Source organism: Cyanistes caeruleus, chromosome 3, assembly GCF_971803275.1.
Source record: "Cyanistes caeruleus chromosome 3, bCyaCae1.hap1.1, whole genome shotgun sequence".
NCBI classification, from domain to species: domain Eukaryota; kingdom Metazoa; phylum Chordata; class Aves; order Passeriformes; family Paridae; genus Cyanistes; species Cyanistes caeruleus.
In genome coordinates this window covers 21,460,698-21,486,128 of record NC_141703.1, presented here as the reverse complement: position 1 = coordinate 21,486,128, position 25,431 = coordinate 21,460,698, and the positions used below count along the sequence as shown (strand labels likewise).

The following is a 25,431-nucleotide window of genomic DNA, read 5'->3' as shown; positions in this document are numbered from 1 at the left end:
ACTTAGACCCTGTTTGTTTTTTTTTTTTAAATCTACTCCAGATCTTTGAGGCCAAAACAAGAAATGAATACCCAAATTATTTTTTTTTATTTTTATTACTGTAAAACAAGTTTGTATACTGCAGTGATAAGTTAGTTCAGGCTTTTGAAGCTGTTAGTAAATCTTTTTCTTCCCGTAAGCCACAGAGAAATCAAGCTGACTGTTGCTTTGACCCCTGGAATCATGGTTATGGCATATCTAGTGCTATTTGTTGGAGTTTATTTTTGACTTGAAAGAAAGCAGTAGTGGATCTTTTTTTTTTTCAAATGTGCTGTATTACATTAGTGTATTCTCTCTGAAGTGATACAGATTTTTAAATAATCAACCCATCTTCTAATTTTGACTGAAACAAAAATTATCCTCAGTGATCATTTAATTTGACTGGAAGAAATGTTAGATGAGAAACATCCAAAATGAGCCATGTCTATTCCATTCACCTGTACAAGAGTACCTCAGATAAAAACTTAAGAAAAACAGTACATGAAACAAGTTAAAAATCAGTAAAATAAAGAGTAAACCTGTAATTAAAAATAAGTTGTTGTTCAACCATTTTATAAAGTAAGCAATAGTAACTTGTCTTGATTATTAATATTTGTGGCATAAAGTCCAGTATAGATGGGTAGAATAATTAATGTCTTTGTGTATCTCTATCATTTAAGAGAATAAATGAGGTTTGGAAGCTTTGTTTTAAGAAGAATATATGAAGGGTTATATGGTTACAGTCCAGGTGATTTAAGAAAGTTATTTAAAATAGTTTTCATCATTCATAATGTTAATAGCGATTTACTGCAGAGTTCCCCCTTATATATTTTTCTTTGTAAAAGCTCTATTGCCAGAGTTATGTAATAGCAGTCAATTTAAACCAGAGGGGGGGAAAAAAAAGGATATATTCTTTTAGCTAAGATTTGAAATGAGGTTAAAATGGAAATTTGACATCATGTTGTGGATGACTGCAGAGAGTTATGTCAGTATTTTGGCTGCTCCTGCAGATTTTTCAGGAAAGGTGAATGTAGGCTATTGTTCAATATAACACTGAAAGGTGGAACTACTCAGAAAGCATAGATAGCTAAGGAGGAAAATGCAGCCTGGTGTGTTTTGTGCTGTTGTAAAAACATGTTTAGAAGAATATAAGAGAACAAAAATAAAACAAAGGTAGGTTGCCTAGTATTTTCACAGTGTTGCACTCTTTTCTCTGTTTCTATGGTGTCAAGTCTGAGCAAAATACAAAACTAATGGGCCAGGTCCTTAAATATCAAGAGATTTTGTTTCAAAATAATGACATTTTGTGGATTTTTTTATTGTATTAGCCTTTTAAATGTTTGCTACATGTTTCAAGCATCAGTAGTAAAACCTTGATTTTTTTTTCTTTAGGGAAAAAAAAATGCAGATATTTTGAACAAAGTTTAACAGCTAGAATTTTAAAGATGATTAATGTCCAGGGATTTGTAATCGTGTAATGGCATTTAGCACCTGTAGTCACTAAACCCAATTCTAATAAAAATGAGTACCATGTAAGCAGAGATAAGAGAAGACAAGTCTTCTGCAATGACCTGCAATTCCTGCCCTGATTCCCTGCTATTCCCTGTCTCCAAAGATCTAAAAAAAAAAAAAGTGCTCCAATTAGCCTTTTGAAAGGAAAACAGCAGTCACTTCTTCATAGACATAAGTGAGGAGAAAGCCCTGCTGTGGAATCCATTTTGCTTTTTCTACCTTACAGCAGGGCATCAGAGTTTGTGGAGTATTCCTTTGTGCTTGGGTAATGTGTAATTTTTCTGTCCTTTTCTGCTGATTCAAGAAAATTGTACTGTGAATCTAAGAGCTGTGAAAGTAACCCAGTATCTAGGTTTTTTAAGAGTTGAAACGTGTGCGAATCAGATTTGTCACTTTGAAATTTCTCTGTCTTCAGATTACACAGGAGACAGCAGTATAACAGGACTTTATTTAAACATCCAGTCTAGCTAGCACTCTTATTAGGTTCAGACAGGTATACAGAAACAAAAAGAAAATGATACCTAAAGCTACCTAAGGTACAGATCAACTCTTAGTGTTGTCTGTCTGTTGATACTGTTCATCCACAAAGCCGCTGTCCTGTGTTCAAAGGATTAGGATCTGGCTCATGAGCTAAATCATCTCCCTGGCTGGGAGCTGTTCCCTTAGCTGTTCACTAAAAGTATGTTAATTTGAGGATATCTGTAATTTTATGGCCTTATGCTTGAATTTTTATTTGGATTTAACAACTCCTACTCAGCAGGATTTTCTATGCACCATAGCTTAGTCAGGCTATTAATCTTTCCTGCTGTTTAACACCTAATTCCCACCAAACTTTGAAAAACCTAATGGCTGTTGTACAGGGGTAGAGTTACCTTTTCTACAGAAGATGGACACAGCTTAATGACATCTACACTGATCTTGACCCAACAACATTAACAATTGATCAGCTTTTGCGTGAAGACTTCCTTCTGGTGACAGGTGTTCTACATCTCAGCAAATAACATTTATGAACTTAAATCTACATTTTCTTTAGAATTGTGTTTTGAAAATAATATTTTACTAGAATGTAAATAAAAATAGGACATGCATCTCTTCTTAAATTTTAGAATAGTAGTCACACACTTCAAGATGAGAATGGAATTTCATTTAACTCAGTGATGACTGTAAACTTTTAAGAATGTTCGAGAAGATAGATAATCCTGTTGAGATCTGATCTTGACACTGTTTGCAAAAAAAACCTCAAGCAAATATTGTTGCTTGACATAAGGCTGAATATTAGAAAATCTAACTTTCCTGATGTCAGACTAGATGTGTCCCTGCCTATTCAATATTATGAATTCTGATTCATGAAGCCCATGAAAACAATTAAGCAAAACTCTGATATAACAAAGATATAAATTAAGCAAAACTCTGATATAATGAGCTAATGGTCACAAGAAAAGAAAAATATTAATTTATACAAAAAAGAGTTGTCTGTCTTGAAGTTACTGCTTACCTTTACAAACAGTGAAAATCCTGTAGAAAGCCAGGTGGATTCTGAACCTCCGTTGCTGAAATAGAAAAGATAATTGAGAAGTCAGTAAAATAGACAGCATGTATGACAAGGCCTGGGGTCCATACCTCAGTACCAAAGATATTGACATCTATGAGGTATTTTGGGTGTTTAAGATGCTGAGGAAACAGAACTGTTGAAATACTTTGTTGTATTATTTTTATTTTTTTTTTTACCTGAAAAAAGGAGATGCAGGAAAAAAAAAGTCCTGTGGTAGTTTTGACTGAACCATGAATTGCTATGTGATTCATTCAGTGACAGAAGTCCAACCCATATACTTCTGTTTTTCCAGACATTTTAATTGTATAAAATAATCTCAATTTATTTCCAAATGGCCCTGACCATGTTTAACCATATCCAAAACCTATCTGTTTAGCACAGGCTTCTTTTTCAAGTGATATATTAATTTCAAAGGTCACCCTGAAGTGCTGTACATAGTCACGACTGTGCAGCACATTGGTAATAGCATTTGTGGTGCCTTTTCATACAGAGTCATGTCAATTAATTATTCAGTAATGGTGAACATGCTGTCATAGACTAAACCCATTACCCTTCTGCAAAAGGTGTTGTGAGGACTGGGCAGTGATGGATCTTGTAGAAACAGCAAATGACTGAAAGTCACTGTTGAATGCAATCAGTTGATAGTGCATTTGATGCAACTGTGTTGTTTAGGACCTAAGTTCTTCACAGCATCCTGAAAGTTAACATCACTGAAGTGATTTTTTTTCTGATGCATTAAATTCGAGAATTCAGTAATATACTTAAATTAGTACTTCCTTCTATGTAAAGTCATTAGGCACCATTTTTAATAAAATATCATGTACCTTCTCTGGGTTCATAGCTCCTACACCTAGGTATAACTCTTTTTTTTTTTTTTTTTATTCCTGTGTTTTGGTTATGGGTTCACATATCTATAGGGCACACTATCTAGGCCAATTCCCATGTGAAGATTCCAGTGAAGTGCTTTTTTAATCTCCTACAACCTCTTTTTTTTGGTGTAATTTAAATACATTTTATAAGCTCTGTCTAATACTTATGAGTAAATTTACAGTGACAAAGTACTACAGATGGTAGAAAATCCAGAAAATTAAGAATAGGAAAAATACGTCTAATGGAAATATTCTAGCTAGACAGAATCTTTAATATTTGGAAATTGAATCTTACAGGATGACATTATCTAAGAAGACACTGATTTCATAACAAACAAAACTATTTTTTTCAGGTGGAAAATCAACGAACTGGGAAGGAGGTATTCGTGTGCCAGGTCTTCTCCGCTGGCCTGGAGTGGTGCAGGCTGGTGCCCATATTGATGAACCAACGAGTAACATGGATATATTTCCTACCATAGTTAAACTTGCAAATGCACAGTTACCCTCTGACAGGTAAGCTCTGTATTCATCTCTGTTTTAGGGAAAGTGTCATAACTGTTTTATACATTCTGGTGATATCTATGAAGATAGAGGTGAAAATGTAAATAAGAAACTAAGTTTTATACTTGCAATATTATTTTGTCTCTTTTCATATTGACATACTGATAATATTTTACAGAAATAATTGTATGTAGTTGTATGTAAATACAGCTTAACTCACAGGCAGAACAAGCACCAAGCACCAAAAACATAACAGAATACCATCAGAGCAATGTACTGCCAAACCAAACTTGGAATTACTTGCTAAAAGCAAAAATTAATGTATCAAGACAAGATTATTTTCTGTATTAATGAATTTGGTGGAAAAAGAAACTTTACGTGTAAATTAGTTTAAACTTCATGAACTTAGCCTTGGTCTGCTTAATATCACAAAACACATTAAAATGCCATCTAGGCTCTTCTCACAGTTTTGTTTGTTTTTTTTTTTTTCTCTGTACCTCGTTAGTGAAAATAATCCCATACAGAGTTTTGCAGTCTGATAAGAAAAGCCACTGTACTTCCACAATTAATAAGATGCTTTCCTGACACTGCTACATCCCCAGGCTTTATCTTATTTGAGAGATACACAGTCTCACTGGCAAGGTGCCTCTGCCTAAATGCTGTTGCTATCCAAATCCAGTAAGTGGAGAAACCTGTTGATAGGCATATGCTTTGAACACATGTGTGACTCAGAAACTGCTTTTGAACACAAAGCATCAAGAATCCACTTGGGGAAGCCCAGTGGTGAGCAGAGTCACTCTGCTAATGATTATTCATTGAGTGTTTGAAGGAAGTGGCAGTGCAGGACAAGTCTAAGACATTAAAAATTAGTCAGGGTGGTCCTGAGAGATACTCTACAAGCAATAATTCAGTCAAACCTCAGAAGTTCTGATTGTTCTTTATGTGGCAGATCTTATGCATTTTGTTTTCATATTGCTTGAGTGAATACTAAGTACTGATGTTTTCCTTGATCTCCTTTATAGAAATCAAATATACTTGTGTAACTTTCACTTGTAGGTTGTTCCACTGTGATTCTTCTGTGTTAGACTGATGCCATAAGTACTGCTTCATCATAGGTCATGGACCAGCTTAAAGTATTTTTTGTTCCAGCAGCTGGGTTCTTATAGCTCCACTGAATTCTTCCTGGAAAACAAGAAAAATTAATATAATTAATATTTTGTCACTGTGAGGGAGCAGGTTAAAAAGAAACAGAAGAGACTCCTAATTAAAGAAGAGAAATTAGTAATTGGAAAGAAAAGTTTCATATATCCTCTGAATCCAGCAGCTGTAGCAATGCTAGAGTACTGGAGACATTTTTCTGGAGATGCCTTTTTCCCCATGAACAGGCTCTAGAGCAGAAAGTGTTCAATAGGCATGCATCTGTTAATGAGCAAGCTAGCAAGACAAGAGCCTGTTACTTGTGCAAGAAAACATGAAAAACTGAAAATGGGAAAGACTGTGTTTCAACAGACCCCCCACAGACAGGGATTCACCCCAATGACAGTTATCAGACAAGATAGTTTTCAGAATTCCAGGAAGTTTTCATGTCCATCCTTTGAGAAAAGTGTTACCCTGAATGGCTTTGTTGAATAAAATTGTTGACAATAATTCAATCATCACACGTGACTTAAAAAAGTAAATTTAGTACCTGTCTTGTAGTAGTTACACTAATGTGAAAAATATTTTATGTAATAGTAATGAAATGATCATATATGTAAAAGTAAAGAAAATCAACATAGACCATTTAAAACTTTTTATTAGTTTCAAAATTTTATGGGATGTTGCTCAAAATGCTTGAGAAAGCATTACTTGCTGATCTGTATATCAGCAAAAAGTAATCTCCTATAAAAATTTGTAATTCATACCAGGTCAAAAATGCAGACTGTGATTTCTCCCTTGCCAGCTGATGTCAGCAATTCAAAGGTTTAATTTAGGGAAACAGTTAAAAGTCTTGCTTATTTTGTAACTCAATTTTTATGGAAATTGACTGATTCCTTCAAAGCATGATCAAATTGTCCAACAGCATTTAGAGAATTTATGTATATTTATGTGTATGTGTGTGTTTGTAGTTGATGAATGCATATTTAAACAGTTGCTTTTCAAATTTGAAATTACCACTTCTATCTTAAATTCTGGCATACATAATATGTTGGACAGAGATATTACCACTACTTTTGGGGATGCTAGCACAGAGAAAATATTTTCTCTAGTTTTAGAGTTACTTTGGCCAGACCACTCCCAAAAACTTGAACAGGTATATGTGTTGGACTATGTTGTAGCAATTTATTCTCTTATGTCTGTTCACTTTCTCAGAAGTGAAAAAAAAAATAAAATGAGGGAACTATTAGCAAGATGTAAAATTGTTTCCTTAGGTAATGTAAAAATCAAAGGGAGAAGCACCTGAAGGTTTTTCTCCAAATTGACCACTTGGAGGTGGCCATTCAGATTTGGGTTTTTTAAACAGCAACTGAGCAGAGTTATAATATCTTTTTAGGGAAGTAAGGTTTGAGTTATTTTTCTGATTTTGAAATGCTTTCTTACTCAGGATTATTGATGGACATGATCTGCTACCTTTACTTCAACGAAAAGTTACTCGATCTAAGCATGAATTTCTTTTCCATTACTGCAATGCATATTTAAATGCAGTGCGCTGGCATCCAGGAAACAGTAAGTAAACTTGCCTGTTAATATTTTAAATATTTAATATAATTTTTGTTGCACCTTGAAAAGAATCAGGAGGAAGCCTTGGGCTGTAGTGACAAAAAGTTGTTAAAATATCTAGCCTTTTTCCTTCTCTTTCCCTTTTGTCTTTGCTGTTACATTCACCATTTCACTGTTTGACATTATTTTGTTATTATGTATTAATGTTAAATATGAATGCAATACTGAGATCTATGGTATCTAAAAATGCATTTATTTTAAACCTTCATGAGAGAGAGAGTCTGTGCAACAGAATGACATAGTCAAGGCTGTCTCATTGTCATAAAAATGCACAGGTAATAGGATGGTTTGCTGAATGACAGCACAAGTATGATGTCAGCCTGACCATTTTTATTATTCAGATAGTAAAACAGAAGAATCACTGAATCAAAGTCATATTTTTCCAATAAATGAATATAGTATCAGAGAGTCCATTTTCATGCTTTTTATGAATGACATAATTCTCCGTTTTTGCCATTATTAGATTTCCACAGTGCTTAAGTCCAGACTCCCTTTTTTTTGGTTTACCTTTTGACTCATAAATATATATAGAAATATATATAGAAATAAATATAGAGAGAAATATATATTTCTGGTCGTGGTTTTAAAGCAGTAATTAAAAAATTACTAGAAAACTTACTTATTTCTTGTTCTGAGATATGTATTAGAACAAGAGCAAAACAGGCTTAAAACTTAAAAGGAATAAAGAAAGTTTATCAGCAAAACTACAAGAATAAGAACACCAGAATAAACCTCCAGAAAACCCCTTTATCCCCCACTACCCAACCATTCCCTTGTTCACATGACAACATAGAGATGAAAAACTTTGGTATTTAAACCTTCCCAATTCCTGCTAGAGTCTTTTCATCAGCCTTTGTAGAGAAACAGAAGTCTTCTGCTAATTTATGGAGTTTCTCACAAGAAAACTATTTCTGTTTTAGTTTTCTATTTTTCTGATGCCAGCTGCCCGGAAATCTGTCATCAGAGTTCACTCCTCCCATTTCACATCACTCTGAGGTGTGTATGGGTCAATGAGTCTAGGGGTGTCATTTTTAAGGATGAGTTATTCAAAGACAAAAGTTCTCTTCATTTGTCTCTGTGAGCTTCTCTGGAAACAGAAGTTTTCTCTTTGCCTCTACAATGGCCCCAAATCTTCAACTATCACTTCTCCCCGCTCTGTTCCAGCACTTCACTGTATCACAATTACTCCACCTTTTGCTCAAAATCCACACTTTGAACAATCCATTCCTCCCAATATACTTTGTCATGAATTAAAGGAGTTTTTTCAGAACACTATTGTCCATCTCCATAGCTTTGACAGAAGAATTTCAGCTTATAAAGCATCTCCTTATTCTCTTTTCCCCATCTAAAACTTAACTCTTTTCTTCACGGTCTTTGATGGTTTTATGATGTCTTTTTTCATGTTGATTGTCTCTCTCTGTCTCTGGGAAAAAGGAATAATCTGTAAGTCTCATCCAGGTAGTAAATGAGTTAAAGTCTTGGAAAGCTGCAGATGTTCATGGTGTCAGGTTTCACTCCAGCAGCAGAAACTACAAATCAAGCCAGGCCGGCCGGCTCCGTTTCTCCCCCCGCCCTCTGCGGCCTTGTCCGGCCTGGAGGGGGGGAGGAGGCCGAGACAGAGCCTGTTACCTTTTCAGGAACCAGAAACCAAAGAGAGCAAGAGAACTCTGGCTTTAGATCTTAAGGTGATGTTCACAAGTTGATCTCACTTTTTCAATGGTCAAAACTGCCACCAATTCTCAGAAATGACTGATAATTGGTCAGGAGTAAAGACTCCCATCAGCCAGCAGCAGCTTCAACTTCCTTAGCTCCCAAAGCTATCTTAAAGGTAAAGTCACCCCATGACAAATATATATAATATATATTATATAGGCTATATATCTTATATATGATATAAATATTTGTATATAATATTATGTATCATATATATATGTATTTTTCATATATATGAAACAAATGTAGCATACGTTAAATTTTTGGTAACTGCACATCTTTTTCTTGCTTCTAGTCTGACTTATGCAGGCACATTTCTCACATCATTCAGGGAAGGTCAGAAACTTCAAAGTGAACAATTACCATTTTGCATTTATGTATTTAGAGGCTAAGAGTTCCTCATAACCAAATCAATACACATCTTCATTAACTTATATTAGTTAGGTCAGTTATTGCATTCACAATGTACTTTCCCCTTCATCAGTCCTTTGAAGGAACCTTTAGAAGATGACTATGCAATGCAATGATCTTCTCAAACAAGTCTTCAGAATTTAAATCTTGTGCTTTCTAGAGCCATGAGGAAAGTAATCTCTTAGGTTTTTTTCTCTTTTCTTTGTCTTTCTCAGCCACAGAAATAAGCTAACACCATTTTTGCTTCATGTCACTTTGACTCACATTTTACCTCATCCTAGAAAATAATGCACATAATCCTTCACATTCTGAATTTAAAAAATGAATTAAATATCAGGCAATTTTCTTTTGCTCTCACAGACTTGAGCATGCTGATACTTCACAGAATCACAGTTACATAATAAGCTGAGTTGGAAGGGACTCACAAGGATCATTGAGTCCAACTTGCTATAATTGCCTTGGAAACAGCCAAGATATATAGTCCTAGTCTTTGAAGGATGATTTCCTGTTCTTTTGAAAATGTATAAATATTTGAAATTTAATTTATCTGTTGAAAATACAGAGAGGAAGACATGTAAAGTAGTGATTTTCCGTTATCAATACTTCTGCACAGCTGCCTGGTATACCACAGAAGTACCAATAGATAAAAGCAACACCTTTAGGAAAAAAACCCTGCATTTTCTTTCTTCCTAGTTGGGTGTAATTACCTAGGTTTTTAAAGCACTGAGTAATTTTTTAATCATTAAGGATTTATGTTGAAAATAAAACAGATGTAGGATCTGCCTTTACTTTCTTGAGATGAGCCACCCAAAATTTTGTGTTGCTTTCTGGGAGGTATGTCAAATGATACTTTGGCCTGTTTTAAGTCTGATCACATGTTCTTCTGCTGGAGCAAGTTAACCAGTACTTTTTTAGTTGCTAACTTTATAATTTAGAGTAACTGAGTACTAAAAATCTACCAGGAGCTGTGTCTCCAGAATATTACTGGCATATGAATCAGTACTAATAAAAATGCTTTGCTATGACAACTTAATTATAAGGGGAGGATTAATCAGATACAGAACAAATCTATAGTTGAATGAAAATGCATCTTTCAGGCTGAACTGATTGTGTGCAAAATTTTGATTTGATAAGGAGGAAATATATTGTCATGCTGTGTAATAAACATTGAGAAATATAATACAATATAGTCTGCATTATAAAGAAAAAATGATCTTCACAGTATTGTTTTACTACTGACAAAAACATACTAATGTTTCTGATAAATGCTAGAGTGACTTTACTAGCAGCACTTCACCTTTTCTATTTCAAAATGGATTTAGTTATTCAGTGGAATATGTCATTCAGTAAACAAAAGAAAAGGAGATTTTCTAGGGCAAGTTCAATTGAAGCAGACTGGACTGCAGTGCCAAACTGGATTATCATGCAAATATAATGACTTTTAAAGACAGCAGAAATTCACTGAAAAGCTTTATATAGAAATTTCCCACTTTGCTTCACTTAACAAACAAGATACATTTCAATTAGTGCTTATATTGACTTTCTTGAATGTTGTGAACTACCTCAATTATTGAAATTATTTCAATCAAATTCACCAATGAGGGATTCTTTCTGTAATATCACAAAATCAGTTATTCTGATTCCTGGCTTTTGCAATGTTCTCCAGCATCCAACAGTATTTAATGAGAAATATTTTGCTCTATGGCTAGGGGTTATAGGCCCTTCTTAGTCATGAATTTATCCTTTTTCTACATTTTCATCTGTAAAAATTGAAGTTTGAAAACAGACAAAAAGTAAATGAGAAAGAAATATTTTGGTTTTCAGTTTTCAGACTGAATTTATAGGATAAATTTACAAAATAGTATTTTGGGTTTTATAAGAGATTCCTCCGGTTTGACTAAAGACATTGGAGTCATAATAAAGAGAGGATAAAGCATGAAAAGTCTTTGATGGGTCATTTTGCAACAACTTTTGGTTTGCAACCTTTCTTGTGAAATTGAATTAAAATGAGACCTGTTTCTGAAACAATTAAATATGAGGAAAACCTTCCACTTTTCCTTACTTCTCAAAAGCACAGTTTTATGCATGCTTTAAAGGGTTACCTTATAAATTAAGGGGGCTTGCATTATTTATGGTGCCATTCTTAGCTTAATTTTTTGTAATATCACATTCAGTGTTAATAGTTAAAAACTGTAAAATGAGTTCATGCGCTTAAAACTCTGGCTTGTGGGCACAGTATTGTACTCAGAGGAAAAACACAGAACTTGGAGTTTAGACAAGTAACAGAAACTGGAAAGCTTCTATGAAGCTCTAGAATCAGTTTGAAATGTTTTTCCTACAGTCAAGTTCTCAGTGTGAGGGCAGGCAAATCTAGTGGTCATCTCTAGCAAACAGAAGTGCATCAATGTGTATATAAGGGAGAGTTTTGAGTGTTATGTGGTGCCAAAACACTTGTTTGTAAATGCCTGTCCTTCCCTGTTTGGTCCTCTTAGTGCAACTAAGAAATACAATTACCCAGACATCCACAAAGTAAATTAACAATTTTGTTTGCTCTGAATTAGAAAGTATTAGAGTTTTTCCTAAGTACTTGGTATTTTAAAGATATCTCTTAATATTGCTTCTACTTGCTGAATATAAACAAGAAATTTGAAATCATTCATTCTCTAAAGCCTCATAAGCTTCTTTTTTTTATTGCTTTCTTAGTAATAAAAGAGGAAATTTTTCAGTGTGTTCTTTATCATAGGGTGAACAAATGTTACAGCAGCTTCATTTGTAAGATATGGGATGTTTTTGTCATACACAGGAGACCCATTGGCAGAACCCATACCCTTGCCTAACTTTTTGTTTGCTTCCCTGAGGAGTTTTTTCCATTTCTGGTTTATTTGCCTTCTCCATGGGGAATAAAGGACTTAAAAGATGTTGTTACAGATTAGTAAAGACTCACATGGATCCTGAGAATGCCAACAGTTAGAGTTGCTTTCATTGCTTAACACCACAAAGGAAGGTAAATTTAATAGCAGCTTGATCCAGAAATTTCTTCTTTTGCACAACATCCTCAAAAGGGAGATACTACTATGTGACCTTCATTGCTATCAAGGAAACATTTTGTTTCCTTAAAAAGAAACATCTTTCTTTTTTTTTTTTAATCAAATATTATCACACCAACCTTGTGTCTTTTCTCAGCAAATGAGAAATGACAAAGGATAAACCAGATAGAATAAACATTTAAAGGAGTAAAACATTCCTATTGTCACAAAAATTCTGGATTTCTAGCTAGAAAGAATAGACTTTTTCTTTAGTTGTAGTAAAATTGATGTAGGAACATTTTTGTCTTAGAGGGCTGTTCCCCCAGTGAAAGACCATGGTAAATGTCCCTTGACAGTGGATTGTACACACAGACTTACAGTGATCATATCAGAGTGGTTTTTCTTCATATAAAAATAGAAACCCTAACATACTGGTCTATTGAATTCAAAATATCTTGACCTAAATTAGTCATGTTTTTAGTGAACACGGAGACGTTGACAAATTTCAGTGATCATATAATGATAAAGGCATTTAAAGCAGATAATTCAGTGCTATTTAAACTTCAGCTTTGATGATTTGCTGTCAGATATTTTGTCATGCACTTGTGATGTGTACAAAAGAAAAACTTTAAAGCATTTTTTCTGTGTACTCCACAACTAAGACTTAAATAGAAAAAGGTATCAGTTAGAGCAACTGTCGGATATACTTTAATTTATTTATAAATTTAGCAGTAGTCAAAACAACAACCACGTAAAAGACTAGGTAAAAATGCACTGCAACTTTCAAAAATTAATTTCAGCATTCCAAGTAACATTTAATGTGAGTTTTTAACAATATCTGGAGCATTACACATCCAAAAATATCTTTAGTTCAATGTTGGATTTGAGCCTGCAGCGTTTTGCATGTTACATTCAGAACATTGCGCTGATTCATCCTAATTTTAAAATCTTATTCAAACGGCATATGTTGTCTTTAGAAATGTTCTTCAAGGGAAGTAGTTAAAGCATGCACAAACCACACAGAGTTTGTGTGCCACAGTCTCTAACATCATATAATTACTCCTAGAAAATAAAGCAAACTATCTGCTTATTAGAGAAATTCTCTGGATACTTGACTGTCAATGGTGAGGTGATTTCTTGGCATGGCATGAAAAGACCCATGAAAATGCCATGAAAGGCAGAAGAAATAAACAGAAGAAAACACTGAATGGTTGCAGGCTAGGTGCATTTGGGCAATACTATGGTGTAGTCCAGCATGCATCTGTGGACGATGTGCACTCTGTACCATGTATTTCCTTCTAAATTTAAGTTCTGATCAGTACTTTGGACAGAAAGCACAAGTAGAATTGCTCAATAATCAGTGAAACTGTTCTCAGCCTGAGAAAAGCTCACATCTCAGTACAAAGTGTGGTCTTTCTGTTGCTTTCAGATCATTTTATGAGGTCTCAAAATATCAGAGGATATGTAACACATTGAATTTTTCAAGTATCTTTTCTTAAGGCATCTGTAGTTTCTTAAAGTAAAGGTGGGAGGGAAGAAACCCACAGTGAAACATCAAACATATTTCTATAATTTGTTACTTTTGTGTCATTCTTAGTTCAGAGATTTTGTAGTGGATTTATATGAAAGCTTTTTTAAACTGAAAGAGACTACATCTCACTTGTAGTTTTTTTATTGTAACTCTTCTAGTAGAAAAGCAAATTAAGTGAAATAGTATGGAATAGATTCCTGCACATTGTGACATTTTTCAAATTTATTAAAAGTTTTGCCCCCAAATATTATCAGAAATAATTCTTCAGATACAGTTCACTCATATTCGGGAGATTTTTATGGTCTCATGGTTGTTGGACACTAAGGCAAACATTTCTGAGACTCAATTACTCTTCAAGATTAACATTTTAAAGCAAAACAGGTTTCTAGCATTCACAGTACAAGGGGGAAGTTAGAAATCATGGTTCACTTATGACATTAAAAGTCAACAAGACTATAAAACCTCAATAAAGATCATGCTAATTTAGCACTTAGAATTAGCACTAATGCAATAAAGAAAATGTAACCCTTTTAGTATTAAGAGATATTAATCACCCTTAAGATAATTTTGTCACTACCAGGTGTGTGCTAATTTTTCACGTACAACCTGTTACCTGTCTGTTGAACATTAATTTTTATATGGTATTATATCATAGAAGCAAGATACCCTGCTCAGTGAGAAGAGTAGTGTCTTCAAGACTCCATAGAATGTTCAAGATTAACTTAATAATATTATGTGGTCTCTCTTCAATGCCATAGGATTTTTACAGGCAGTTTTTCTGTCTGTCTTATCTTTCTGTATGGTGACAAATAGCGAGTGAATCTCAGTTCTAAAAGCTTATAGTTACCTAAGCATTAGTTCATATCCTTGACAACAAAACTACTTAGCCACAAAGCTTTATAGATTGGAGTCAAAATAAATGTCTTGATTACTTGATTACAATGTGTTGTTGATAATTCGAGTTTGAATTCTCTAGCTCTTTACAGAATTGAAATTTTGGAAGGCTTTAGTTGATTCACATGGGTGGTTTTGTTTGTTTTGGGTGTTTTTTTGTTTTGTTTTGGTTTTTTGGTTATTTTTGTTTTGTTTTGTTTTTTTTTAAACAAGGTTCCCCTCCCATCCCTACCCAATGTCAAGCTCCAATACTTTAGTGTCTTCCAAAAGCCAGCATTGTTAATTAATCACTTGGTGAAGCTGCTAATACAGTACCATGATACATAAGTACAAAATTAGAGAGAGGTAATAACAAAATATAAATGGTTTCATGAAGATTTTTACTTTAGCATTCTGAAAGTGTAAGATTGAAATATTAGACAAGAAAGTGTGAGTAAATAAATCTACCTGAGTGAAGAATTACTTATTCTCCGAAAATGGTGTCTCAAAACTCTGGAATTCCTTTTGAATGTGCTTTTCTCTAATTCTAGGATGCTCTGGGAAACAATAAAATTAGGACTCATTAGTTCTTCATGACCACAGTGTCTTAGAACCGCAAATCCTTTAGTTCCATCAGGGTCTAAGTCTGCTTTATCCCACAGCTGATCATGGAGGCACTTTCATGCACTTTTTCTATTTCTTCATCTCTCAAATTATCCCAGTCAAGCAAATGGGAATCTGTTGCAACTACATTGCTGTTTCTTTTGATCAGCTGGTACCTTTTTGTGTCAGACATGATTAAGTGTGTTTTACAGAAAAATTCAATTCCTGTCTACTGTAGGTAGGCTGTGGGTTTTAAGGCATTGATATAAAAATGGAATTTTCTGTGCTGTAGGATATCACTCTCTTTTTTATGCAGCATGTCTAAATTAGAAGCTAAACCAATTGTTTAAGATTATGACTTCCACCCATTCAGGATAATACTGATAGCTCTGTAATACTGAATAGTGGATTTCTTGTAGTTGACAATGATTTTTTGAGTCTGAAAAACAATATAATTGATACTAAAAAAAATTTTCAGCTGTAGCCAGAGGCTCTAAGACCACATATCTATATTATTCAGAAACAACTAGAACTCTTAAACATTCAGGTTAGTTTTCAAAAAGAAACTTACAAGAAAGCCAGAGATTAAATAAAACTTATCATTTTTTTCCAGGGGAAATCAGTTTCATCAGTGAGGCTTATTTGTATGTATGCTGTGAAGGCATGAGCTTATGTGCAAGTATGAGGGGAAATACATGTTTCACAGAAGTGAAGATAATTTGAATTATGCTGTGAGAGGGAAGTTTTGCCTTAAAGCTGGAAATCTGCTAAAAAAACTGACTATTACGTGGGAGCTTTTATCCTAATAGAGCTGATCAGAGTAAGAAGACCAAAGGTTGAATCATAAACATAAGGGAGAGAAAAAAATGTAGCTATTATGTCATGCTGAAACTGAGGTTTTATATATAGCTGAGCTTTTTCAAAACAAATACTGAAAACATGTAAAAAAAAATTTTTTTGAGTCCTGTTTGCAGTGGTCACTTTTAAACTTTGATGGAAAACTTTAGAACTTCAGACATTGTTTTGATTTCCATTCTCTAATTTTATGTTTTGAATAAGGAAAAGATTAGTAATCTGATGCATTCTATAGTAGCAGAAAACACATCATGTGACTTGAAATAGGGATTATAATAAAATTAAATCCATTATGGAAAATAAATTATGATACTTGAAATATTTGGATTATAATATTTGGACTTTCCAAAAGTGGCAAAAAATTACCAGATTTTTTTACAGCTATAATCTCTTGGATATCATATTTTGACAGTTTTCAGATTTATTCTGAAAATCTTGCAAAATGCATTAATAAGCTTATCTTAGCACAAGGATAAGTACTGAACACAAATGTCTCAGTTCAGTTTCACAGTCAATGGAAACAATCAGTCTGTAGGTAGAAAAGCAACTGGGAATTACAAAAAATTGTACAAGAATACAGGTTGTTTTCTCATATGCTTCGGTTAATTCAGCTCTGCTCTAGAGGAACTGTTGGGTTATTTAGAAGTTCTGGTGATTTCAAGAATCCTGGGTAGCTCCAAGGACTGTGTTGTGGCAACAGCAGGCTGGCTTAGAAGACCATTCTGGTATTTACAGAGAGACTGTAATAATCAAGAAAAAGGTGTTGATAAAAAGGTGTTCAGTTAAATGCTTTAACTGAATTTTGGAACATGATACTAAATAGATTATACAAAGCCCATATCTCCTGATAATTATCAAAGGCCTCATTTTCCCCTCTTTTATATTACCAAAATATTTGAGGTCTCCAGATAGGTAGTGTTTAATATCTATCAGTGCTTTTAAATGGTGATGACATACTGATTTTTGAAAAGAATTAGCCAAACTGGGACAAACCGAAACAATAATCTTGAACTAAGTTCTGAGAATTATTTTGTTGCTAATGCTAATGTAACTAGCAGGTGGAAAAAGTAAATGTGCCACTTGTGCTTCAGAAAATATTTTTGAGTAGACATCTTTCAAAGCATTTAATCCATGGGAAGTGTTTGTATTTGGAAGATAGAAAACATGAAAAAAGCAACATTACTCTCTTTAACACAGCTTAAATGTGAAAATGTTACAGATTTTTATCTCTTAATCAAGAGACATAAGTATAAATTATTTGAATGTTTTGAAGTATATTTCTGTTAGTGGGTATTTTTCAAACTAAAATGTTGTCAAATGATTACAAGGACAATGTCTCCATGTCAAGCCTGATATATCTGTGTTATTGCTATGACATGGAGGAGTCAGAAACAGGTTTCTACCCCATTAACACGTGAACCTTAGAGCTTGGCTGAGCCTGTAAACACAGTCTTTTCCTGGACACACAACAGTTCCTATGATAATTATACTTTGTCTTTTCTAACGAATTTCAGGCAATTTGTTTGCTTTGTGGACCAAATTGACCTCAGATATTTTTTTGCCACACTGCATTGCTAGATTTTGCATTGCAGTTACTACATACTTGCAAAAGCTGTGTGAGGACACATTATATCTCAGGGATGGTAGAGGAGAAGCTTTAGGAAGGCTTTATCTGCATTCTTGGACATCTGTAAGCTGTGTAATATGTCTGTATATGGGTATCTTACTCCTCCTGTAAATTTTGATCTGCTCTTGCAGAGCTAGTTGTGGAAGCAGATAACCTTTTTTATGCTTAACATTTTGGTCTCTTTTTGTTTGATATGGGAGTAGTGATCCAAAATTCTGAAGTTAAAACTAGACAGATCTATGAGATTCAACAGGACAGGCAAAGCTTTCAAAGTGAGGATGAAGATCTGGAAGACAGGTGAATTGTTTAGCAGGTCCATCTGCCTGGCCTGACTATCACTTGAATGCACTTTGGTTGGAAGATTTCCTATTCTCTAATCCTATTCAGGTTCCTTTGTACGTCTACAGAGTCTAAGTGCCAAGACCGCAGTTAGGAATTCCCTCTGGGTATCAGTAAAGACTTTAAGAAAGACTAATCTTGGACATGTTAAGGGTAAATGACAGCTAGTTAGAGACTTTGGAAATGTTAGAGAAAGTGTGTTTTAATTAATAACAAGATGAAATTGAGGTGAATGACTGTCAGCATGCAGTGCACTATAACATGAAGGAAGGATTACTGCAAACCATTGCTGAATGCTAAACAAAACCTGGTTTACAGCTGAAAATAATTTGTGTAATCCATTTTCTTTTCCATTGCAATGAATAAGGAATACATGTAAGGTTATTTGCCTTGTGAAGAACAACATAAAAATGCTTAGAAAGGGCCAGATAGTAAATAAAATCAAAACCATTTTCTAGTCCTTTGTGTTGCCATTACTATTGTCACATGTTTTATAAGGAGTATTTTGATAAAGAAACCAGCCAAAATTGAGAGATAGAGGATGAGTTTGTAGAAATGTGAATTAAAAATTTAATGTGAGATTCAACAGTCCAGAAACAACTACCAGTATGCAGATGTTTCTATTTCACAATATCATGTCATCACTCTTAACTGTAGTGAGGAGCAAGGTCATATATAAAATTTATATCTGTCATGTAGTGCCAAAAGCACTTTCAGTTGTTCTGAGAAAGTACAATGTGTAACTGAATGACTTCAGACTGCAAACAGTTCTATATTCTCTTTATTTATATCACTTCTTAAAATAAGGGGTTAGAGCCCTTAAAGAAAACTATAATGTATGGAAACATACTCTTAGACCAGTAAAAAGATGTAGAATTTCATGCTCAAGGATAAAGCTTTCTTTAACTTGTCTTTGCAATTGTCTTTCTTATACATCTTGGACCTCATAGTGCCACAAGAAGCAATAATAGATGTTGGATTAAGTTTATGAGATAAGTACAGTCTTCAAAGGTACTTTGAGGCTTGTTAGAATTACTACATTGCGTTATATAGTTAGTAAAAAATAAAAGATCAAGCCAAAGGCAATGAACATGGATTGTACCACCTCATTCACAGTATTGGTCTAGCTACTGTGCTCCAGAAACTAGAGGCAAAAAAACCCTACCAGTATTCCTTTAGCCACTCATGTGTCATCAAAACCCTTCACCCTTTATGACCCATGAAAATTATTGGATAGAAGTTTTAAGTCATTTTTAGGAGAGATATCAAGTGCTGCCTGAAGTTCTAGCACTTTTGTCTTTATGTACACAAAAATCTGTAAGAAAATATAGCACAGGGAATGAAGGACGGAGGCTGGAGTTACTGAGGTCCATTGCTGCATTCTTCTAGCTTGAGATGAACTCTATAGCTGATAACATCTCAGCTGAGCACTGTGGGCATTGTGTAAGACTATCCTTTGCCCATGAATCTCTCCAAGAGGCCTAAGAGCTGAGAAGGGCTTTGTTCAAATGCTGCACCTAGGTCCACACATCACATAGCTCAAAACCACCTGGATTTACCTGGATATATTAAGTAGTATGTCATGTATGCATATACTTGTATGGATGAGCACTTCCTATAGTCCTTGAGAAAACATTAAATACATTCCTCAGTATATCCATTAATATATATCAGTGTTGTAAAAAACTAAAACAGTTTTCATTTACTGTTTTATTAAGCAGTAGCACAGATGGCCAAAAAATAATTTACTCATTATTTTTTGTCAAATAGTTTGAAGTAGGAAATTTGATGGAAGTTGAGCAGCATATGCAGATCCTTGCTTAAACCATTAGTTAAGCACACAGAAGTTTCAGTCATAGAATACATTGTAGTTTGCTAAATTTAAGCATGGGGTTATTATTTAAAGATAATGTAGGAATACTTTGTCGAACTGAAGGCAAACAAGATTAAATCATCAGTAAATTCACAGGGATTTTAACATTCACTTCAGAGCACCAAAATTTTGCAAAAGGTGTAGAAATGGAATTTAGAGTAGACAATGCAACAGGTCATTGAGGGATGGGACAAACCAAATGAACTGTGAGATAGTCATCTATACCAAAATCCTTATTTAAACTCCAGAAAAAGTTTGTGAAGGATTTGTATTTGAAAAAGTTAGTAGATAAAACACCAAGTGAAAGGAGCATGCCAATAAAATGTCTTTGTCTTCTGCAATAAAGGAAATGAATGATAGTAGCACAAAAGTTACAATAGAAGACACCATACATCAAGAGAGCTCTTAGAAAATACATTGTGGAGAGCAATTGTGCAGTGGCAAAGGGATGAATTGATGACAAAAACAAAATTCACTTGAAATACCTGAAATGCGATTTTGTTCTATAACTGGAACACAAGAAACTGTACATTTATATGAGCAAGATACAGCATCTCTTAAGCAGTGTTGATGTAGATGAACTGTAGTTAGTGACTGTATTTCAAAGGTCATTGAATGATCATTAAGGATAAGTAAGACTCATTTTAAAAAAGTATGCAGAAGTAACATATATGAACAAAGAAGGGAAACCTCTCTTTTCTGCCCATGTCAGTGAAATATGTGGGGCTTTACATGTATGTCCTTAAGAGGAGGAAATTTTTAACATCCTATGGATGAGCACAGTGGGACTTTCATAAGCAGCAGCACCTTGTAGATAGATATTTGATCATAAAAAACAAAATTGAGGGTATACTAAAGAATACTGAAGAGACAAGTTCAGCTTTCTAAGTGGGGTGACACTTCATCCTGAAGGTGAGTCAAACAGAACTGTGAGTGACCCTGCACTGACAGTGACTACTGAAAGAGTGATGTCTTACCTGAGAAGAATGAGCAGAGCTGGGTGCTGGTAACAGACTCCACAATAGACCCCAGTCCTGGAAAAGTAGTGAGTCAAATTCAAGGTCCACCCAGGGAGTGCAGTCAGGAGCAGGAGGAAATGAGAGCACAGACAGATTTGGAAGGAAGGCTGTAGTCTGGAGACACCCAGAGACAGGGCTGGGAACTGGCCACTGCGGCACCACTCAGGCAGGGACTGATGGCCTTGGGCTGAGCTGAAACAGCTGAAATCGTGGTCCATGGGCAGGTTGCACTTATGAGGGTCCACCCAAGGGCTGGGCAGAGTCAGCGAGGCTTTTTGGTTCCCTCAAGAGTCATAACACTTTGGTTTTTTGCAAACTCTGAGGATGGTGATGACAACATGTCCATGTCTACAGTGTAGATTGCCTACAGATGAGCTAACCTGAGAGTTGCTCTCATCAAAAGAGAAACAAGCATAACTCTTCTCATCCTAAACACCTCTAACAAATTTAAGAAGCAGGTAAGTATAGGCTGATAACATAAAGACCCATAGCTTACATAAAGACCTGCACGTTGGCTGCAGTGATCCAAAATTGGGTGAGGTGACCAGATTGTCAGATTGAATACTAAGTAGTAGCAAAGTGATGAGCAATAAATCCTATTTTAGTAACATGAATTTAAAAGTGGAGATGCCTTACTACCTTTTTTGCAGTCTGAAAATAGTATTATTGTGCTAAGTGATGGGAAGAACACTATAGTAGTTTTTTGAAGTTGACTGGGAATTGTGGACTCAGGGAATTTATTTAGTGTAATCTCTTCTTTTAAGTCAGCAGAGATTCAAAAAAGAGCCTGTCTACAAATATAGATAAATAACATAGCCATTAGAACGTGCAATAAAATGCAAATAGTGAATCAGTTTTGGAACACAAAGCAGCATTTTATTCATGTATTAGTGTCATGAAAGAACTGACAAGAATGGTCAGAAAGATATTGAAATGCAAATCCTGACTAGAGTGGCACTGTCATAAATATCTTTAAAATCTAATTAAGAAAGTGCCACTCACTTTGCTTGTTCAATTTTCCTTTTAACACAAGACTAAAATTGTCATTTATATTGTCTGGTAGCTATCAGCTCTCTGAAGATTGTCTCCCTTTTTCTTACAGGTGGTGGTGGTTATGGGGCAGCTCTAATTGTGGAAGCATAGGCGTCCCTCCACAAAATCACTTAAAAAAATTTCATTAAGTCTCATATAAGCTTCGTTCCTTGTCACCAGTCTTTGTCTTTAATAGCAACACACATTGGCAAAGTAATCTATCAAAGAAATTGCAGAAAAACTTGTATCAAAAAGTAACAAGTTTCCATAGATCCACAGACATATCTTTTACTGATATTAGACTTTTGTATGTTACAGTTTACAGCAAGGTTGTTCCTTAAGGTTTCCTCAAGAGTAGAAGACAATTGCTGCAGACCACTTTTCTGGACTTGAGTGCTACCATTCATGAAAGACATTGAAGTGTCAGTGTGATATGGATTAGTGTTTGTTCTCCACTGAAGGACTTAAATAGCTTCAAGTATCTGATTCATAATATGTAGGTCACTTTTCCTTCAGTAATAACTCATGAGCCTTCACATTACTTACAGCACATTTTTGCTGGACAGAGATCAACTCCTTTCTCCCCTCTTAACTGTGTCCTTTAACAGTGTTTTCATCCTTTTCCTATCTGTTTATTCCCCTTTCTCTCCTTATTTCTATGCTTCTATCCTCACTGACAGTGAATACCCCTTTGATCCTCTTAATTGATCAAACCCTTCTGTGAATCTTTCCCTTCTGAAACTGCAGAAGCTGTAATGAACTCTGACCCTCATGAGGGTTTTTCTGTCATTTGCCTTTTGTTTTTCAGTCTCACAAGTTCCTTCATTTCCACTGCTCTCTCTAGAGAAGCCTCCCATTTTAAAAGTGGGTTTGGAGTTGGGTTTTTTATTGTTGATGATAATGATGATAATTTTATAAGATCTTTATGGCTTCTTTCTTTACTCCTTATTTAATTTTTTATTATATCAAAAAGAAACATCTTTTTGCTCTGCATTAAACATCTGAATCACTTACTATTGTTTCTTGCTGTAGTTCATTGCAACCGTTTCATCAACTTGATCATTGAAGATGTTTTGTTTTCCTGCTTCCTAACTTGCTTTATGGACATCATCTTTATTCCATGTTTGCCCCCGCTGTATTTTTTCCCCCTCTCTCTACTTGATCTTCCCCATGTCTTGGAGGCACCACAATCAAGGAAAACTTCTGAAAATCTCAAATCATCTCCCAGATCCCTTCTTTCTGTTCAGTGTTTCAACCACAGAACTGGAGGAAGCAAAACAAACATCAAGTGTCATTTACCTAAATTATCTCATTAAGAATTTTAATTTACTATCTTGAGCCTCATATCAGAACAGCTGCAGTTGCATTTGGGTGACACAGTTATGGACATATTATTTGATAAGTGTGAAATAACATGACTGTCAAAAGAGAGAAGAGCATTTCCAGCATGAACAGACACCATGAAACGGTTTGTATCAAGCTCAAGAAAATTGACCTAATCATCTGATGCACACTTCTGCTCACAATATTTTAGGTAGGAAAGTGTTCCCCCTGACAAGCATGACAAATACTGTTACAGTATTTTCTTGCCTTTGCTCTGCTCTGTGTCAGTGGCAGCAGAGTTATTGTTAGGCTCAGGCAGAGCTATTTATACCCTGGGATTTGCAGTGCTCCATTCCCTACCAGCATTCCCCTACTTAGTCTGGGAGAGAGAGAGAGAGAAATAAAGGGAATGAAAAGAAATTAAATACTGTCCTTTAAAAAAATACAAACTCTACTCCTAATCATAACAAGAGCATAAAGCAAACTTATTATCATAGTTATTTAAGCTGAAATGGAGACTTCATCTTTTTTCCTTTCTGTTTCTTATTCTCACTTCCCTTTATCCTGGTTTAGATTGCAAGCTAAGGGACAGGAATATGGCTGCAGCATGGAAGGCACAAGCCAGACTTCCAGACCAATTCACTGAATGGGTCCTTACTAAACCCACCCCCCAACAACAACCACAACAACAAAAAACACAAACAGAAAACCCCAAACAAAACCCTCCCCCCCAAAAAAACCAAAGAACAAACACTACAAAGTCCCAGTAAAACCCTAAAAAGACCCAATGAACAAACCCTGAAAATTCAAATTCAAAAACAAAAATTATTTTGTATTAATTGAATGCCAGACCTAAATAACCTTTTATGAAAATGATGCTGTTGTTTCCATCCAAGTCCTGTATAAGGAACAGTTAAAACATATTCATCTCATCTGCATCCACAGGACATCTTTCTATGTTCTTGTTTCTCAGAGGAAGGAGGTTGTAGCAGGTTATTGCATTTCTGAAGGGTAAAGCCTGTTTTTCACTGCACTATACACATGCATTTTTAAGCTGAAAATTATGAGAGAGTCAGGATTCTTTTCTTTTTCCATCACTTACTGTCATGTGGAGAATAGCTGGAGATTTCTACATCCACTTTGCATCCAACCAAAACAAGAAAATATTACTTTACTAAAACTCTTCCTTTCAAATGCAGACATTTTTGCTTCCTGGAGAACTGTGAAATCAAGTTTTGCTTTTGCATAAAGGTCCAGACTGGAGAACTGCTGTATTTCTCTGAAATACCATTACCTTAAACAAGCTTGTGAAAGAGAAAATACACTTCTAGAAATGTTCTTAAAAAAAAATTTGTAATCTGTACCAGAGTCTCTGCTGATCATCTGTAAGAGAACATTCTGTGCTTTGTCCTTTTCATGCTAAGGTTTTTAATTCAGGATTTTGAAGGGTTTTTGTATTGTTTGCTCAGTATTAGGAAAATTGCAAATTTATGGTTTAACATCATTGGTAATCTTTTACTAGTTCCACATTCTGGAAAATACATGAATTTTCTAACACAGGGATAAAAACTGCTGTCTCATATTTCAGATTCTAAACTGTACATACATCTTTACAATAAAAAAAAAAATTCAGTCATTCTGTTTTTTTGTTTAAATGTAGGACCGCCTGATACTGATATTTTTTGCACCAAACTACTTGCAAATGTTCATTTTAACTCAACATTTTTAGTCTCATAAAAGAAACTCCTTTCCTCTGTTGTCATTTACGCTTAACTGAATAAATTTTCAAAATATTTTTTTTCAAAAGGTTTTTAAGTGACCTAGTAACTTTATAAAAATAAAGAAAAAACTAAAATAATTCAACTAGCTAAGACACTTGTAAGGAAGAGAAATTAACCCTTTTCTTCAACTTTTTAAAGTAAGGAAAATGATTAGTCAGTATTCTTTGGCATAGCACAAAATTTCAGACAGCTGCAGTTACAAAATTTCTATTT

At 34.7% G+C, this 25,431-nt stretch overlaps 1 protein-coding gene and 1 long non-coding RNA gene across 6 annotated transcripts in view; one reads left to right on the top strand and one right to left on the bottom strand.

The window, feature by feature from the left end:
• Positions 1 to 25,431, top strand: part of STS (steroid sulfatase) — a 104,344-nt gene that overhangs the window by 69,693 nt on the left and 9,220 nt on the right. For all 5 annotated transcript variants that reach the window (XM_086880150.1, XM_086880151.1, XM_023918340.2 and 2 more), the window contains 2 exons: positions 4,305 to 4,464; positions 7,037 to 7,158. In XM_086880150.1, coding sequence (XP_086736276.1) covers positions 4,305 to 4,464; positions 7,037 to 7,158 — 282 coding nt within the window. The remainder of the gene's footprint in view (positions 1 to 4,304; positions 4,465 to 7,036; positions 7,159 to 25,431) is intronic.
• On the bottom strand, positions 848 to 9,036 carry LOC111922799 (uncharacterized). Its single transcript, XR_015284233.1, has 3 exons — positions 8,570 to 9,036; positions 5,370 to 5,634; positions 848 to 3,080 (listed from the first exon to the last, which is right to left on the bottom strand). It is a non-coding gene; the product is annotated as an uncharacterized LOC111922799 (long non-coding RNA).